The sequence below is a fragment of the Nelusetta ayraudi genome, unplaced genomic scaffold (genome assembly GCF_046127955.1).
Source record: "Nelusetta ayraudi isolate G7.1 ecotype Tasmania unplaced genomic scaffold, CSIRO-AGI_Nayr_v1 ptg000016l, whole genome shotgun sequence".
Classification (NCBI taxonomy): domain Eukaryota; kingdom Metazoa; phylum Chordata; class Actinopteri; order Tetraodontiformes; family Monacanthidae; genus Nelusetta; species Nelusetta ayraudi.
Genome location: NW_027466066.1, coordinates 1,717,465 through 1,735,712, shown reverse-complemented (window position 1 = coordinate 1,735,712; position 18,248 = coordinate 1,717,465). Strand labels below are relative to the sequence as shown.

The 18,248-nt window shown below is 42.7% G+C and overlaps 3 protein-coding genes across 4 annotated transcripts; 1 reads left to right on the top strand and 2 right to left on the bottom strand.

Annotated features, from left to right (window-relative positions):
- Window positions 1–2,799: 2,799 nt before the first annotated feature.
- ccdc97 (coiled-coil domain containing 97) lies at window positions 2,800–5,333 on the top strand. Of its 2 annotated transcripts, none has more exons than XM_076023736.1 (7): window positions 2,800–3,258; window positions 3,329–3,511; window positions 3,904–4,063; window positions 4,301–4,389; window positions 4,500–4,692; window positions 4,790–4,919; window positions 5,149–5,333. In XM_076023736.1, the coding sequence occupies exons 1-7, from the start codon at window positions 3,100–3,102 to the stop codon at window positions 5,270–5,272; spliced, it is 1,038 nt and encodes a 345-aa protein (XP_075879851.1). In that variant the 5' UTR covers window positions 2,800–3,099; the 3' UTR covers window positions 5,273–5,333. The 2 variants fall into 2 exon arrangements, with proteins under 2 accessions (XP_075879851.1, XP_075879852.1); XM_076023737.1 differs by having other exon boundaries at window positions 2,803–3,258; window positions 3,335–3,511.
- A 218-nt stretch (window positions 5,334–5,551) lies between these two features.
- Window positions 5,552–9,287, bottom strand: LOC142886671 (uncharacterized). The gene is made up of 12 exons (XM_076023733.1): window positions 9,254–9,287; window positions 9,033–9,115; window positions 8,561–8,774; window positions 8,408–8,467; window positions 8,052–8,188; window positions 7,914–7,967; window positions 7,795–7,825; window positions 6,984–7,169; window positions 6,820–6,896; window positions 6,480–6,498; window positions 6,091–6,403; window positions 5,552–5,910 (listed from the first exon to the last, which is right to left on the bottom strand). Exons 3-12 carry the CDS (start codon window positions 8,760–8,762, stop codon window positions 5,694–5,696), a joined length of 1,296 nt encoding a protein of 431 aa, XP_075879848.1. The 5' UTR covers window positions 8,763–8,774; window positions 9,033–9,115; window positions 9,254–9,287; the 3' UTR covers window positions 5,552–5,693.
- A 1,352-nt stretch (window positions 9,288–10,639) lies between these two features.
- On the bottom strand, window positions 10,640–14,247 carry LOC142886672 (GTPase IMAP family member 9-like). The gene is made up of 2 exons (XM_076023735.1): window positions 14,089–14,247; window positions 10,640–12,873 (listed from the first exon to the last, which is right to left on the bottom strand). Exons 1-2 carry the CDS (start codon window positions 14,186–14,188, stop codon window positions 11,891–11,893), a joined length of 1,083 nt encoding a protein of 360 aa, XP_075879850.1. The 5' UTR covers window positions 14,189–14,247; the 3' UTR covers window positions 10,640–11,890.
- Between the last annotated feature and the right edge of the window lie 4,001 nt (window positions 14,248–18,248).

Here is an 18,248-nt window from a genome sequence, read left to right as displayed (position 1 = left end):
TGCATCGTGGCCTGTATGGGTTCATGCACACCTTAGGCCGCACTCACAGCAGGCAATCCCTACTGTGCCCGAGCACATTTAGTTTTTTTTTTTTTTTTTTTGCTGAGTTCATGTCCTGAGCTAAGTGTGCCGCGCACGGGCTGGCACAGACCCCAACTGTAACCCAGCCACCTGCAAAATATCTCCCCCACTTAACACCTGTAAGCAGAAAATAAACTCGGATGACCCGCCGCTAAAGGCCGATATGCTAAAAACAGAAAATAAATCGGTTTTACTTTCAAACGATCCAACTACTGTCGCATTTTTATTTCTCTTCCTGAGCCCCCAGCAGAGCAGCCTGCCACTGTGCAGCCGCCACAAAACCAAAGACTCATGGGAAAACGGCATATTTAGCCCCGTGTTTACAGACGGTTTTTGCTTTGTTGAACTTTCCGCTTGTTCGGCAAGGTGAACTCAAAGGTTGGGACCAACAACCGTGGGGTTGTCTGTGCCCGTTTGTGACATCGCAAAGTGATCATTCCCGGTAGGCCCTTTCTAAAGACCGGACGTTGCGCCTCTGGTACGCTAACTCGACCCGCGCGATTCTCTCACCCATGCTCGCGCCACCGATGAGGTCACTGCTGGCGCCAGGCAGGTGTTCCAACATGTCGTCACACTCAGGAACCCCTTTGGGAAACGGCCGCAAGAAGAAGAAGAAAGAAGAAGAAGAAGGAAAAAAACGTTGGATTTCGCTCATCTGTCAGTGCACATCCACCGCACAGAACCACGTGATGCTCTTTAACAAGCTGCGGGACACCGTGAGAGGTGAAGTGAAGGCTTCCAGGGAGCAAAGACAAGACGATGATTGCTCAGAAGTTCCTCCTCGTCATTTCTTGAGAGGGGGCGGGGGAAATAAAAGTCTGACTGATTGGATGAAAGCGGCCATTCTTCAAGTTGACATCTCCTTGCGAATGTGAAGCCAGTGAGTCCGGAGAGAGCGAGAGCGCTCAGCTCCGCTTGCAGGGACGGAGTGCGACATGCAGTAGGGGGCGTGTTTGTGTTTGTGAGCGTGCCGGTGTCAAATGTCAGTGTGATCATAGAGCCCCATCACAGCTGTTGCTGCGCAGCCTGTGACGGACGAGGACAGGCGCACACACACACACACACACACACACACACACACACACACACACACACACACACACACACACACCACAACAGCCAGATGTAATATTAAAAGAAAATCAAACATCATATGCACCTGACAGGATGATTAGCAAAATACAAAAAAATCCCTTCCTTGAGCGTCTGAGAACTGGAGTTTGCAATGTTTTGTGAAAGCCTATGAAGTCAGTTGGATGATTAATCATGCGGACTGCACCACTGGGGTGTGGAGACGACAGAACAATGGCGTGTGCACGGGTGAGATGCCAGACTTGGGGGTCGTAATTGGAAATAACAAAATAAAAAAAAAAGTGCTTCAACAGCGGCGAAGCACAGCCGCTCTGTGCCTCTTTCCTTCTAGCCGAGCTCCCCTCTGCGCGTCCCAGTGTAAACACCTGTTCCCATCTGCTGACAGCGTCATTCATCTCCACTAATAAGGCCCAGTTCCCCCCCCCCCCCCACCCCCAAGTGACATCAGATAATATGACATGGCATCAAAAGGTGGGGAGCGGGCCGCCTCGGGTGCAAGAGGTCTCTTCTCTTCTCATCACCCGTCAGTTCGGATTAGAGCCGATCGGCGGCGGCTTCTTGATCCTTTCGAACCGGAATGAGCAGAAACGGCGAGGAGCGCGCGGTCCCACTTTGTGCAGAGATAACGCCGCGCGCCGCGGCCGCGACGAGGGAGGTGATGCGCATGGTGTTTGTGTGCACATGGTAAACACTTGGAGCGGCGCGGCGGTGAGTCTTACTTGTGTGTGGGAGGGTGTTAATATGCAAGATGTGTTGACCGCAGGCGAAGAGCCTCTCAGTGTGTGTTGTTTGTGTGTGTGTGTGTGGGGGGGGGGGGGCTCTTTGGGCTTGTTGTTTTTCTTAGTCAGACTCAGACTCAGTGTTTGTTGGCAAACACCGAGATAACAGTGGACTGTAAATCTCTGAGTCCGAGTCTGTTATCAGGGGAGGCTGATCTTTCATCTCCATTTATTAATACATTAATACACAGGGGAGGGGAACAGACCTCAAAGTAGCGGTTTGATCTTGAAATACTCAAATAGTATTCTTTAAAGTTGTGCAATCTTCCTAATTCTTCACACTCTCCTCATTTCCTCAGTCAGTTTGTTTTCTTTGTCTTCCTCCAACATCCCTCCTCAGATATTACATCTCTACTTCCACTTGACTTCTGTAACTGCGGAACAATGTGGTTTGAATATACTGTGCTGACTGGGCATAAAGGTATTTCGAGAGCTTTAAAAAATGTATCTGTGCACACTCAGCACTCATAACCACCACACTCTCACGCAGAGAGAGGCTGTTCAAAGTGATTAGGTGGACTGGAGATGAATTAAATCAGGTTATGTGAAATTGAACCTTGTTCTATGAAAGAAACACATTTGTCACTAAAATGTTAAAAATGATTAATTCATCAAGCCATAGGCTTAAATCGAAATTAGAGTAAAATACTATCCTGTAACAGTAATTGAGAAATACTTATTTAAATCAAGGCAACCTTATATAAATATAAAAGCAAAATTGAGTTGCGTCACTTCTTTTTAAATTCTATTTTATTTTTACAATAAAAGCAGCCATTTTTCAGCCAGTTTCAATATAACTTGCAAGTCGGAAAATGCACCGATAGAGGGCAACCAAACCCAAGAGCGGAACCCAGCGGAACAGTTATCCGGCTAGTTTTGCTGGGGGAAAGTCATTGGTGACGGACCGACATGGCGGCGGAATTGACAGCGACAACAAGTAATCGTAGTGTAAACGCTGCATCTGCAAAGTAACTGCATGGGTATTAAAACACCCAAGCATTGTAAATTTTGACAGGTGGCCACATTTAAAGGGCAATACGCATAATAAAGTACGTTGTACGTAAGTTCTTTTGACTTTTGTGCCACGGCAACTGATGAAAACAGTAGCTGCGAGATAAGCGCTGTCATTCGGTGGCAATAGATTAAAATGTGGGGTGAAATTGAGCCTCCAATCAAAACACAACCAAGCTTGTGTAGAAACGAGGATGTGGACGGAGTTAAACAACCAGAAGATGCGACGACACTGTCACTTGAGGGGCATATAACGTTCCCGGTACCGCCTCAGCAGTCACAGACACCTGACCTGGTGAGTTCAGCAACACAGCAGCATGACTGGGCTCGACCTTTTCTTATACTGACAATGCCCCTGGCCACAGTTACAGGACGAGATCCAAAATGAGTCGGCGTGTGTGATTGACATGGTGGAGGCGGTTGCTCGAAGCGGCAGCCAGGTGAAGAGCCAGCAGATCGGGGATCCTGAGCTGAGCCTGGCGGAGCGCAGACAGGAGCTGCTCCGCCAGTACAGAGGGAAACCGCTGGTGTTCCTGGAGCGGTACAATGTACGTGTACGCCGCACAACTCATCGACATAGCTAATTTAATGATTGGCCCAAAAATTGTCTTGTAATACTGTTGGCAAGGAAATGATCCTGATTCACAATCTAGTTCTATAATGTATAGGTCACATCCTATTAATCTTTAATGTGATTGGACTCTAAATTAGCTTTTTTTTTTAATACCACTTGATCTTACATTCTAGCCTGACACCCCTGATTGTTGCTACAAAGTGGCCCTTTAAAAATGAATATTTGCTTTTGAAAACATTGTCCTTGATATAACAAACAACTCTCATGTGAATCATTTTGCTTTCAACTGCCTTGACCTATTTTAACATCAATACCTCTCTCTCTCTCTCTCTCTCTCTCTCTCTCTCTCTCTCTCTTTTCGATTAGGCGTGGTTAAAGCCTCACGACCTGTCAGCCTTTGCCCACGTATCGTCAGACCCACGGGCCCAGCACTACAGCAAAGTCATTCAGCGGCAAGCTGCGGCGTGCACCAACAGGACCAGGGTTCGAAACCAGCGCTACGCCGCGTTAAGGGCCCTGCAGAAAGGTAGGCTGTTACTGCCTCCAGCGGTGTTACGCAAATAGTTTGGCTTGGCTGTAGACTACAAAGCTTGCAAAACCTTTACGGTCCTGAAAAGAAATCTGTTTTGCATCCAGTGGCAGTCAAGACAAACATGTTCTGCACAATTTTGGGCAGACAAATGCATATTAAAAAAGGAAGCACAACCCCAGTGAATTTACTACTAGTCGTGTGAAATAGTGACCGTCTCACCTGTGCTTGTAGAGGGAGAGTACTTCAGTGAGGAACAGATGCGAATAAGGGAGCCACTGCTGTACGAACAGTACATTGGACAGTACCTGACTGACGAGGAGGTGAGAGCCTCCTGCCGTGTGACTCTCACAGCATCTGCTCCGCTTTCCTTCTCATAAATTCACTGAGTTTTCTCTTCGCTTAAAACCTCATCCTGCGATCGCTCCCACAGATATTTGAGCGCTCTCAGGAGGCCATGCAGGAGAACTCAGCCGGGGCGTCAGAGAGCGGCGCGGCGGGGCTCGCCAGCCTCCTCCTCAACACCTACCAGGAGCAGCTCATCCAGACCCGGCTGCAGGAGGAGCAGGAGAAGGAGGAGGGGGCGCTGGAGGAGGAGGACGATGACGAGGAGGAAGAGAGCGACGGTAAGAGAGGGTGACGGGCGGAGCGCCACCTTCCTTCCCATCCGCCCATCGACGCAGTTCTGCCACTCACCGCGCATCCCTGGGTTCCCTGTGACAGATGATTTGAAGCAGCAGCAGCAGCAGGACGAGAAGCCCACTGCCGAGGAGAAGGCTCTGCTCAGGGAGGAGTTCATCAGCCAGATGCACCAGCGCTTCCTTGATGGCAAAGACAAGGATTTTGACTACAGGTGAAACAACATCTTAAATTTTCTTGGACTCTATAAGAGGGTTTTGTGTTGAATTGAACAGTTACCTGTCAGTCAAGTAGAAATCCTCTTCGCCTGCAGCCTTTAGCAGTAAGCTAAATATCACTCTTCTGCTGACCTCAGAGGTTATTTCAGGACCACGCAGTTGCGTGCATTGTCATCGCGCACGACAGAAGATTCACCTGTCTGTCCGTCTGTCTGTCTGTCACAGCAAGGTGGACGAGAACCCAGACTACGACAACCTGGACATCGTCAGCAGAGACGCGGAGGATAAATACTTTGATGAAGACGAGGAGGAGGAATTTGATGACGAAGAGGAGCATATGTCTGAATGAACTCACTGCCGAGTCAAATGTAAATACTGATGTATAATAAACTAAGTGTATATATGCTGCATTTTTTTTGTTAAGAAAATTCTCATTTTATATATATATATATATATACACTGTATGTATACACATCATATACACGCGATCATTACACAGCTGCAAGAAACATTTTTATTTCCAACTTTAAAATCGCCAGAAGAAATTCAACAATCATGATTTCATTAAAAAAAAAATATATATATATATATAAATATATATACATATATATGAATCCGTTACAAATAGTTATTTTTGTAATACGCTCCCATTTAAAATTGACCTGCAGTGAAATTTCTCAGCCCTCCACTAGAGGCACAAGTGGAAGTCCCTTCCAGGACTCAGCCGCTACCTCCCCCTCGCTGTAAGGCGCTGTCTGTGGTGTCGACCATCAGCTGCTTTTCTTTTTAAGCGCTTCGAGCTTCTGAGTGAAATATTCCTTTTGCAGTGTCAGAACATTTATCTGCATCTTTAGCTTCTCCCTCTTCAGCTGGCCAAGGTCCATCATGTCCAGGTCACAGCCGCTGAACATTTGAGGGGACGCAGGTGAGGGCAGCGTGGTGTTGGAGGTCTGAGTGGCGTCTGAGCTTGGACCTGCCTGGGAGGTCCTGGGAGGGGGGGGCGACAAATGATTGCTTACACAGCATCAATCAATTTGTCAAGTCAAAAGGATTTAAAAAAAATTATGCTGGAACAATTGTATTTCTTAACATTAGTTCCCCCCTGCATTGAAGTATCTTTCATTCATTTGAAATGAAGAAAATGATCCATGGATCAATCTAACTTGCCTCTCATCCTGCTCCGCTGGTTGCGGTTGTGTGGCGTCGCTACTCTGGTGTGACTCCATGGCAGGGTCGTCTGTGCATTGTATAGAGGACACGTTCTCTCTTTTTACAGAGAACGTGTGCTGTGTTTGTGTGGCTGTGTTTGAGTGGCTTTCTCCTGCAAAGCCTTCAGAATTGAATTCTAAGCACAACTCCTCATTTCTGGCTTCAGCTGGGGATGCTTCGTAGGTATTTGGGCAGTCTTCCAACCCGTGTGATGGTTCGCTGTTGTGTTCTTTCTCAGCCTGAGCCTCATCCGGCTGCAGAGATTGGCTGTCTTTTGAGCAGAGGAGACTTTTACAAACCACATGACTTGACCACATGGCCAGCCAAGAGTAGTGAAAAAGACAAACCTTTGCTTGAATGCTCCACCTGATTTGTCAAGACAAAAACAAGAGAGAGGTGACGATATTATTCTATTTTCTGTTTAATTGCAAATAGTTTATTGTTTAACTCATTTAGGTAATAATAAAAAAGTATGTGACGTGGCACCATGAAGGAAAGGCAACAGTCATCGTGGGTTATCGTCTGATTAGCCAAGTTTTCGACTCACAAATTGTGAAACAACTTTTTCAAGTCACGATCAGATCACGATGAATATGGCAAAGTCATATTGATCCGTTTTCAGTTTTCAATATTGATATTTAATCAATATATCGATATTTTTGACAACACGAGTGATGTGCGCCTCACCTTAGAAGGCCGGCGTTGTTCCCCTCCCGCATCTGGAAGCTTCCGCAGGACAACTGAGATGTTCCTTAACAACAGTTCTGCGAGACAGAGAGCAACAGTAAAACTTTAAAAAAAAAAAAAACTGCTCAATTCAACTTGATGAGTTCTTCTACGAGAGATGCCACCTTGGTTTTTGGCAGCAGACATGTCTTCCTCCCTTCGTCCCTCTCCTTGTTTGCTCGAGTCGCGTCGCGAGACTTCAGCGCCTCCGTCTTTGGCTGCCTCGGGGCTCTCCTCCTCCGTTTCCTGCTCCAGTTGCTCGCTGCCTCTCGGCCCATCTTCATCCACCAAGTCGTCCTCCTCTGTTTGTGCTTGGACGATAGAAAAGATTAAATGACCATTTTTGTGTGGTGGTCAGTGTTTTAGGGATTACTCCATAAAAGTAATCCTTCTACTGATTACTCCTTAAAAAGTTATCTAATAATTTCTTGAAGTACTTTGTCAATTACTAATTACTAATTACAAAAGATAAACAGACGAGAACGTCTTGTTTCCTGTTCATAACGTACAACGAACGACAATGTTCTTTCATTTAGACGAGATGAACTCAAAATAATGTTGACATTTCCAGCTATTAAACGCAATCGCTGTTTTTTCTTTTGCCGCCGCCATGCTTGTTTTGGTGTGTCGTCGCATATCAATGACGCTGCGTGCAAGGCTGCATCATCAATCCGCATCATCATTGGTTTTCAGTTGATTTTCTCAACTTCAGACATTTTGTGGACAATAAGACATTTTTAGCTCGCAAAATATTTCAGAAAAGTAATGGAATTTTTCCCATTTTTGCCTGTGTTACATTACTCAGTTACTAAAAAAAAAAAGTAGTTTAATTACAGTAGTGGATTATTTAGTAATAGATTGCTTGCCAACACTGGTGGCGGTGCCGGATAGAACTGGTATTACAGTTTGTGGTTACAATTAAGGGATGAGAATGACCTTCAGAGTCTGGGGACAGGACAACCGCCTCCTGGAGAAAGAAATACAGGACTCAGTCATGACATGTTTTCATTCTCTTTTCTTGAACACACTCTGACTGTCGTATTCTGTTTCATTACCTTTGAAGTCTCAACGACCCTCTTTTTAAAAGAAGGTGGGGTGAACTTAAATTCCTGTTGTATAGACAGAGTGCAGGCAGTCAGTCAGTCAGCGTGTGTTTTCCCTTGTTAATTAAGTTTGCCAAACGGATTGCATACCTTAAACCAATACTCCAGCGGCTTTGTCATATATAAAATGGATGTTTTCCATTTTTTACATTGAATTTTACCCCCAAGTTTTTCAAAGCAAGTTGGAGTCAGCCAGGTGCCGGAGCACTGGATGCATTCCCACTCACCTGGACAAATGTTTGAAAAAAGGATGTTTCACTTCACAACAATATTCTATCTGAAAAGTGGTTCCCGACAAATTTCTTGAATGGTGACAGGTTTGTCGCATCACCCTCCAGCTTTTGCCTTCCCTTCAAAGAACGCTTTCAAGAAGATTGGGGGAGTGAATACGAAGGACTGTTCGACTTCTGCATCTCTGAATTCTATATAGATGAGGGCTCACTCACGCTTCTTCAGCTTCTCTAAGTCAAGGATGCCTCTTTTCTCTCCACAGGTTACATTCATTCCTAAAACATTTATAGAGTTAGCAACAAAGATCCAAACACATCGTTGATGGCGCATTAGAGGTACAGCACAGTGTCATGGCTGTGAAGACTTACTATCTTTTAGTGCAATGTGGTCATGGCTGGAAAACATGCCTGGCTGCTCCCCATCTTCCTCTTCATCATCTCTGGACTCCTCCTCATGACCAAAATCAGTTTCCGCATATGTTAACCCAGACCTCTTCCTCAGGGTTGTTCGACGGTCGCCGTCTTCCCTTCCATCTCCACATGAGGGCAACAATTTTCTTTTTCTCTCCATTCAGTTCTTCCGCTTCAAATGAATCATTGCACCAGAACAAAAACAGCAGAGGCAATCATTAGTTGCAACAGGAAGTGCAAAGAAGAAAAGAAAAATAAATAGCAACACTTGTTCATTTCCTTAATGAGTAGGCTCAGAAGATTTTAGCGAATAACTCGCACCACCACCACCTCAAAGCCACCACATAATGTCATTGAAACTGTTAAATTTTACTTTGGTCATGCTGGTAAAAACATAGGTCGGCTAACAGAATGGCAGTGCGGTCAGAACCTCAGATTGAACAGGATGCAGTTGAAGTCTAATTCAGCAGAATGTATGGCTGACGAGTAGTTTCACTTTCATTTTGTTTCCTGCTAGAAAAAGTAAACACAAATATATTAGGTTTAACTCAGCATGGTGACATTAAATTCCAAACAATGTAAATATGACAAATTACATTAACCAGAGTGCCACAGTGTTAACATAAACAAATGCATGAAGCAAGAACTCACGATAGCACAGTGCCAAACAGCCGTGGTTTGGTAGACGGCTGCAGTGAGACGATGACACACCAGCAGCCACTCATATTTATGCCCTCCATCTGGAGGGATGCACCTCTTCCTCCACCTCTTCCTGTTCTTCCTCCTCCTCTTGCTGTTCTTCCTCCTCTTGCTGTTCTTCCTCCTCCTCTTCCTGTTCTTCCTCCTCCTCTTCTTCCTTCTGTTCTCTTCTCGTTCGTATTCTTCCCTTTTTTGTGTGATCAAGGGTGTGATTATGACTACAATATATTGTATTGTACCATCAGGCTGACACAACACTCTCCCCGGGCCCCCTTGTCCTGATCATAATGATAAGCACAAATCTGCCTAAATATATTTATGATGGCTGACAGATTTTATTCTCAAAGGGAGAGTTTGTGACCCGAGGATGATAGGGAGAGACAAGGAGAAAAGAGAATAGAAAGGGGATATAAGTGAGGTGCAAGAGTGAGGAGAGAGGGCGCATAAAGGGGACAGAGAGAGCAACTGGCAGCAATAAACGTGTATTGTGTTAATAAAAAGAGATATTAATTTGTGTGGTTAATTATCCAATAATGAACTAATTCAAATAATAAACAGAATAACTCATCAAGAAAAAGCATAAGATAAATACACATACAAAAAAATAAGATAACCATAAATAGGTAAGGCATGGGTGTTCGAGTGTGCCTGCGTGTGTATGACTATATGTGTACTGGATGTAAGCAGCTGGTGAGTGTAGTCGCCGAGGCAGCACCGCTCCACGCCAGGCAATGGCTGGCGTGGAGCCGGTCGGGAAGAGGTCCAGAGCAGTGAGTCCCCCAGCCAGAGGACAAGACGGCAGAGAGGCAGACACCCCAGGAAGGAGGGACACCACCAGGGTCGGACAGGCAGCAGAAGCAAGCCCCCCGGATGGGGCCCCAAGGGCAGGCGAGCACCAGAACCATGCCCAGGACCAGAACCCAGCCCCTTCACCCACCGAGAGGATTGGTACCCGAAGCAAGTCTGGGCTCCCAAAGCCTGCCCCCTTACGTGGCCAGTATGGCGTATCAACCCGCCCCCATTACCCCTGGACACCCCCGGCCCCAAGGCCACAGGCACGCACCTGACCCCGATGCAGGTACAACTGACCCCCCCCAAGTGACTTCACTAGAGAAATTACAGGATATATATTTTGTGTGATCTTACCCAACATAGCACAATCATAGTGTAGAAAAGAAAAAAAAGAAAAAAATAGGGCTCACAATTCACTTGCTAATTATATCCTTGAATGCAGCAGACAGAGCAACAAGAACCTCCAACCTGTACCTTGGAGGTGAAGATTAACAGGAAAAAATAAAATTGTTTACGTTTCAAAGATTCCAAGACGAGGGTGTGATTATGACTACAATATACTTTATTGTCCCGTGGTGAAATATGTCTTTGACTCATATGTACTGCAAACACTTAAAGATGCAGGCTGACACAACACTTGACGTAACATAACACAGCAGGCTACCTGTACAGTAAAATATTATAAATAACATTAGACGTACAATTACCCCCACCCTCAACTACACCATGATATCATGAGGACTCAATGAAGAGTTTGAAATTAGAGTGAGATTAGGTCACTGTAGAAATATTCAATGTTTGGAGTGCTTAAATTTGCAATGGTTAATGGGTTTTTTGTCTAATTTTGTGTTGTCGCAAAACTGGCAGTGTCTAGGATATGGACTGACACTGCACGGTTACATTGCCACCAACCATGATGGAATTGATGGAATGTGTTTGTAATGTATCTATACTTTATAGGAATAATGTACAAATATTTTTAGTCAATAAAAGTGTATCAGTGTATTGCTAATACATTTCCCCCCACACCAAGTATGGTAATAGCAGAGGAAATTTGGGGATGTGTAAAATAAATTTGGTCCGTCTTTGCTACCTGATAGTGTTGAAAGTTCATTAATTCATTCATCTTCTATACCCGCATATTCCTATTCAGGGTCACTGGGGTCTGCTGGAGCCTATCCAAGCTGTTTTAGGGCAAAGGCAGGGTGACACCCTGGACAAGTGTGTTGAAAGTTAATCATAACTCTTTTTGGCATTGCATTCCTCTTTCCCCAAACCCCAATATGATTAAGCATACACTCAGAAGTCGAAATTTCTGAGTGTCGAGCAGGGATTTGACATGAAAAACCATCACCAATCTGATATGATTATTCTGTCTCTCTCTTTTTTTTTCTTAAAAAAAAAGAAGAAAAAAAAGCCCATTTTACCTTTTCCAAGCCTTTCAGAGAAAATAAAAATGAAGATGAGAATGAGAGGAACATATTTTTCATGAAGCCACCACCTAAAGCGCTCCGTCAATCTAAAAGCAGAGTATAAAAGAAGCAGGTTTAACGCTACGGCATCATGTGTGGCTCAAGACTATTTGCTTTACCGACACGATGTTTAATGTTTAAAATGTATTTCTAGACATAATTAGAGACAACAAATTTCATATTAGCAACCCCTAACCCCTCTCGATAAACGCTCAAGGGATTAGAAGGAACAAAAACCATAATCTCAGGAAAGACTCAAATCTTTCAGTTTAGAAGAGCGATTGAAAGTAACCCATCTTTATGGGCCACCAGTTTACACTGTGAACTATGCATGTGCATATTTACGAAATCTCAAGGCTTTTTCCTGTACATAAAGTAGTGAAATCACTATCAAAGCAACAATGTATGGCACAAAGGACAAAGCTGGAAGGGCCCAAGTGACTAGTCCGCAAACTGCAATTGCCAGGATGATTTTAAAGACAGTCAGTAACTTGAGTCGTATCTTTGTCTCTTTCTCAGCTGCCATTCTTGCAATGTGTTCCTCTTCTCTCCAAAGTTGCCTTTTCTTTGTCACCAGTTCTTCCCCCTGGTGTCGCTCCTCAAGCTGCTTCTCCTTGCGTCTGATCTCGTTATCTTTTTCGGCCAGGATGCTCACCTGCCTCTCGATGATCTTCCTCTCCTCTGGAGGATACAGAGCCATGTGGTAGTAACCACCCGCGTTCAGGGCCACCATGGTATGGATCTTTGCTATGAAGGTGGTCACCTGCTCCTGATCCTCAGGGTTCTTGTTGTTGAAGACGTGGAAGCCGCCGCCACACTTGCGAATGAAGTTGCGCAGCTTTTCGTCACTCTCCGCGATGACATCATTCAAGGTTTTCTGATTGAGTAAATCTCCGTGGGTGAACAGCACAATAGTGTAATCCCACACTCTCGGACCAAACTTGGCCTCAATCAGTTTGTTGGTGTCTTGGTCTTCCTGGGACATGCGTCCTATCGGAACCACAAGCACGAAGGCGTGGGGCCCTGGTTCCCTCAGTGTGACACACTGTAGAATCTCTCGCACAATGTTCTCCTGAGGGCGATCGGTCTCAAAAAGCCCAGGCGTGTCTATCACAGCGACAGGCACGTCCTTCACTTTCTTGGTCAAATCGACAGGCACCTTCTCAACAATACCAGTCACCCTCTCACTGTATTTAGTGACTCTCTGCAGCCTCATTTCAGATTTGAACTCATTTCTTCCAACGATGGTGTTTCCACTTGAACTTTTACCCACACCGGTCTTGCCAATCAGCATGATCCTCAGTGGTTCTGTGGATTTAACAAACACAAGGGACAAAAGGACAACATTCTTATCAAATCATGGAATTGTATTCTTCTCACTTTAACATGATGGTGTGGAAAACAGCGCTGTGATGGAACTCTAATAGATGTGCAGTTTGCTAAAGAGAATATATATTTCTGCTTATATAAGATAGTTAAAAACTAAAAAAAAAACAAAAACAAAACATTCCCATAATGAGGCATGCCAGTGAATCTGTTTTAATGTAGTTTTCCAAGAGGAAGTCGCTCAGGAAATATACTATAGCTATTGAGAGCTTCTTGATTGTTTGTGACCGCACTGCACAAATGACCTGAGGATTAGTTTCCCTTTTCTGGCAAATCATTTGCTTGGAAGTTATCAGAGAGTGGGGCACTATCAGAGTACACTGAAACTGCAAACAGGTTTGTCCCATTTAGCCAACACAGATTTACAATCAGTGATAAACTCATTTACTCAGCAGTGTATGTACATGAACTGACTGAATGTGTCTGACTTTGTGCATACGCATTTGATTCACATAACAATATGAAGTCACCATCTCAGAGAGCAATGTTGCTTCACACAAAGTAGGTTGTAATATTTGGTTTGAACACCCTTTGTGTTCAGTCTGACAACTCTGTATTGGAAGCAATATCTTTATTTAGCTTTATGTATGGCTGCAGCAAGCATAGAAGCAATGTGACCAACTTGACTTGTCTGTCTAAGCTAGCTCCGCAGGGTTCACATCATAAAGTTTAAAATAACAAGAACTTATTCCAGTTTATCCAGACTTCACAATGATGAATGTGACAAATTACTCAGTAATACATAATTTTCCCCCCAGCCCGTATTCATTCCCATTTGGTTAACAACTCACATATTGGAAAATAGCATTCAATACCTGTTGGATGCTTGTTTTATTTAAAGTCGCAATTGATAATGTTCCCTATCAATAGCATTGCTATTTTATATGCCAGTGGGTGAAGGAAACAGCCAATAAACCATGGGTACATTTTTCAGGTTTTATTTTTGTATCGTCTCCAGCACTTCTGCTGTTCACCCATTTTAACAAAATGGTAAACCATGTGATCAACATCTATGCAGAATAAACAAAGCAAGTTGTCCCTCTGTTAAATGTAAGGTGGCATGTTGTGCGTGTTTATTTTATTCATTAAATATAAATAAAATGCAGAAAAAGTGCAAAAAATAAAGTCAAGATTTACCTTCTTCATACTTTTCTCCCACATCCTGTTGTTCTGTTGTAGGCTTGCAGTCAGACGTCCCCTTCGAATCACATCGAACTCTATCTTCTCTGCCGTACATGATGTCAATGTTCGCAAATATTTGAGACAAACAAATATGGTGTGGAGGTTTCCAGATGTTTTGTCCTGTTTGAGTTCCTACTACTGCGGAGCAGACTAAGCAACACAGGAGAAAGCATGTTGCGCTGGACTTTTGTCCTGTGCTTTTTACAGCCTCAACGTGACACTTAGTGAGAAACCTCAGAGAGGAAGGGAGGAGTCTGTAAGAATAAAAGCTTCAAGAGATCATGTATGAAGCACAACTTTTTCTTTTACTAATAAAATGTGTCTGGTCTTGTCAATTATCCTGTAATTGAGCAGAATAAAATGAAAATAATTTTGTGGAATCTCTTAATTCTTGTTTTTGTTTTTTTTTATTTTTTTTGCCAATTGCTGTTAAGAGGCCTACGTTTTACAAGAAAGACTATAAACTTTGACGAGTGCCGTTATGTCTATTCAAGAGGTCTTGGCGTAAAATGGCTCAAGACTATCTGCTTTAAAGGGATAGTCAATATTGTGGCAATTTCGCCCACTGTCATTATCCCTACACTAGGTTTAAAGCTTATTTCTAGTTATAATTAGATATGAGAAGAAATTTCATTTTAGGCAAGCTCTACGTGCCACTCAACAATTTATTAAAATACGCATATTTTTCAGTTGTTGCATCAATGAGGGCTTGAGTGATTAAATAACATGGAAACAATAATCTCAGATAATAATCAAGTACCGATGAGCAATTGAAAAGAACCTCTCTTTACTTCCCATCATAATTAGACATATCAACAGGCACGTTCTCAACGATACCAGTCACTCTCTGTGGTGTTTCCACCTGAGCACTAAAGGCGCTATGAGTAAAGAGTAGATCGAGCAAGTGTCGGGACATATTCAGCCAAGGTAGCAGCATTCACAGTAGTTTTAACTTTTTGGTCAAAGATGTAGCAATGTGTTCAGGCAATGTGTTTTTAAATTGCTCAAGAACCATAAGTTCACGCAAGCCATCATTGTCATTAATCTCCAGCGCAGAACAAAGCGGTCAAAGTGCTTTGCCAGATCACACTCAAATTCTTGGTGCGTTTGCTTTTCACCTTTACGCCAGGTCTGGAAATGTTTGCGGTGTGCATTTGGAACAAGCTCAAAAGCTTTTCTCTCTGCACTTTTGACTAATGCATAGTTTTTGCAATCAGCAGAACTTAAACTTGCGCAGGCCTCCTGGGCCATGACTGTAAGCACGCTCTGCAACATTAAAATGTATGCAGACTCCGGCCAGTTACGGACCTCCGCAACGTGTTCAAAAAAAAGAAAAATGTGTCTGGATCTTTCACATTGAATTTTGGTACTAGGCGCAGATCACAGCAAACATCAAAATCCTGATAATTTCACCCAGGAACAGACAAGTGATTAGTGGATACCCAAGCCTCCCCAGCTATGAGTTTACCCTCTTCTATCAATTTGAGTTTAGTTTTCTCAAGATCAAGTCTGGACTGCTCTATACACAGGCTCTCCACTTCAATTTCTCTCTGTGACTGCAAAATAAAATAAACAAAATTAATTTCAGACTTGAATACCTCTTTGTTTGATCTTGGTCTTGGGTGAATCTTTTCCGTGCCTCCAAACTTAGGGCTTCCACAAAATCAATTATGTTGTGATATGTTGATTCTATCTGAAAACTTTTTCATAATAATGTCATAAAGCAGAAAATTACTGAGTCAAAATCAGTGAATGTGTTCAATATTGACTAAGATGGAAAATGGGGAAACACTGAAAAACAAAGGAATGTTGAAACGCCGTGTAGGAGCAAAATACCATGACAAGATAAAAACAGTTATGGCTGTAGATATTCATATCTTAGAAGTTTTGCAAGTTTGTTTGAGATCCGGGATCTGGATGTACTTGTTGAGCCTTTTTTAAGTGTTTATAATTGATTGGTTATGCCTGCAAAGTCCGGGAGGGGGAGCTCATGCTCACAATGCTTCATTCTCAATGAAGCTGCTACAGAAGAAGCATCCTGTCCAAGCACCTTTGACATTTTCCCCCTTCTAGGTGCGTAACAGAAAATGAGCCCTCCTGGTCCTTTGTATGCATTAGCGTGTGTATTATGAACATGTTCACTGTGGTTGAGTATGTTAAATTTAGTATTGTACATTTTGTTTAATGGCTCAAACGGTCAAAGTGAGCTAGGTAGCTCCCATGAACGGCATGAAGCGGCGCTGCGTTTTTATAGCACATAGAACTATGGTTTGTAGCATGAGAACCTTTTTGAAATAAAACTAAAATGCTTGCCTGTTAAAGGACAGAAAAAATATATTATTTTTGTTTTTTGGAAAATGCCTATGTTTGCATTTTGTAATATTTGTTGAAAGCATTATTTTGTGTACTTATAAATACTATGTATATTTTTTTAAATACAAATTCTAATGGGGCTGTAACATGTATAACTATTTTTGGTCAATAAAAATGTATCAGTGTATTACTAATACCTTTTTCTCCATGCCAGGTGTATTATCAGAGGAAATTTGGGATGTGTAAAATAAATTTGGTGTCTTTGCTACCTCAAAGTGTTGAAAGTGAAAAACAAAATCATAACTCTTTTTGGCGTTGCATTCCTCTTCCCCCAATCCCCAATATGATGATAGACAAGGGTGTGATTATGACTACAATATATTTTATTGTCCCATCAGGCTGACATGACACTTACCCCCCAATGTCCTGTCTGGCCATAATGACAAGCAGAAATGTGTCTGAATATCTTTATGATGGTTGACAGATTTTATTCTCAAAGGTAGAGCTTGTGACCCAAGGGTGTGAATCACACAGGTCGGTCCAGGAATTATCTGCTGAGTGGTTTTATTATATTCTTTTTGGATGAGTGATACTCCGGCCAAGGGAGGGGGAGGGGAAATGGGGGATTCCAAGATTCCAAGACGAGGGTGTGATTATGACTACAATATAATTTATTGCCCCACGGTGTAATATGTCTGGGACTCATATGCACTGCAAACATTTAAAGACACACTTAATGTTTTGTTTGTTTTTTTGTCCAATTTTGGGTTGTTGCAACACTGGCAGTGTCTAGGATATGAACTGACACTGCACTGTTATATTGCCACCAACTATGATGGAATTGATGGAATGTGTTTGTAATTTCTCTGTACTTTATAGGAATAATGTCTAAATATTTTTGGTCAATAAAAATGTATCAGTGTATTGCTAATGCCTTTTCCATCCAAGTGTGGTAATAGCAGAGGAAATTTCAGATGTATAAAATAAATTTGGTGTGTCGTTGCTACCTCAATGTGTTGAAAGTGAAAAAATAATAATAACTCTTTTTGGCATTGCATTCCCCTTCCCCCAATATGATGAAGAGTATACTCAGAAGTCGGAATTTCCGAGTGTCGAGCATGAATTTGACATGAAAATCAAAGTAATCTGATATGATTATTTTATTTGAAAAAAAAAAAAAAAAAAAAAAAAAACCCTTATCTTATCCAAGCCTTTCAGAGAAAATAAAAATGAAGATGAGAATGAGAGGAACATGATATTTTTCATGAAGCCACCACTAGAGCGCTTTGTCAATCTAAAAACTGTGTTTAATAGAAGTAGGTTTAACGCTATTGCATAATGTGTGGCTCAAGACCCTTTGCTTTACCTACACTAGGGTTTAATGTTTAACATTTATTTCTACTCATAATTAGAGACAACAAATTTCATTTTAATAATCCCTAAACCCCTCTCAATGAGGGCTCAAGGGATTAGAAGTATTTAGTTTAGAAGAGCGATTGAAAGTAACCTGTCTTTATGTGTTACGAGTCCACGGGAGAACACCCATGCTTTTGAATGATTCCACCAGTTTGCACTGTGAAATATGTATCTGCATATTTCTGAAATTGCAAGGCTTTTTCCTTTACATAAAGTAGTGAAATCACTGTCAAAGCAACAAGGTATGGCTCATAGTACAAAGCTTGAATGGCCCAAGTGACGAGTCTGCAAACTGCGATTGCCAGGATGATTTTAAAGACAGTCAGTAACTTGAATTTTATCTTCGTCTCTTTCTCAGCTTCCATTCTTGTGATGCGTTCCTCTTC

Bases quoted from the DNA above. Each gene is read 5' to 3' on its own strand.
- ccdc97 (XM_076023736.1), top strand. From the start codon at position 3,100: ATGTGGGGTGAAATTGAGCCTCCAATCAAAACACAACCAAGCTTGTGT. The intron at 3,259-3,328 runs GTGAGTTCAGCA...CCCTGGCCACAG, and splicing joins AGTCACAGACACCTGACCTG to TTACAGGACGAGATCCAAAA. The intron at 4,390-4,499 runs GTGAGAGCCTCC...TCGCTCCCACAG, and splicing joins AGTACCTGACTGACGAGGAG to ATATTTGAGCGCTCTCAGGA.
- LOC142886671 (XM_076023733.1), bottom strand. From the start codon at position 8,762: ATGGAGAGAAAAAGAAAATTGTTGCCCTCATGTGGAGATGGAAGGGAA. The intron at 7,968-8,051 runs GTATGCAATCCG...TCTATACAACAG, and splicing joins CGCTGGAGTATTGGTTTAAG to GAATTTAAGTTCACCCCACC. The intron at 7,170-7,794 runs GTCATTCTCATC...CTATCGTCCAAG, and splicing joins CCTGTCCCCAGACTCTGAAG to CACAAACAGAGGAGGACGAC.
- LOC142886672 (XM_076023735.1), bottom strand. From the start codon at position 14,188: ATGTACGGCAGAGAAGATAGAGTTCGATGTGATTCGAAGGGGACGTCT. The intron at 12,874-14,088 runs GTAAATCTTGAC...TTAAATCCACAG, and splicing joins GGGAGAAAAGTATGAAGAAG to AACCACTGAGGATCATGCTG.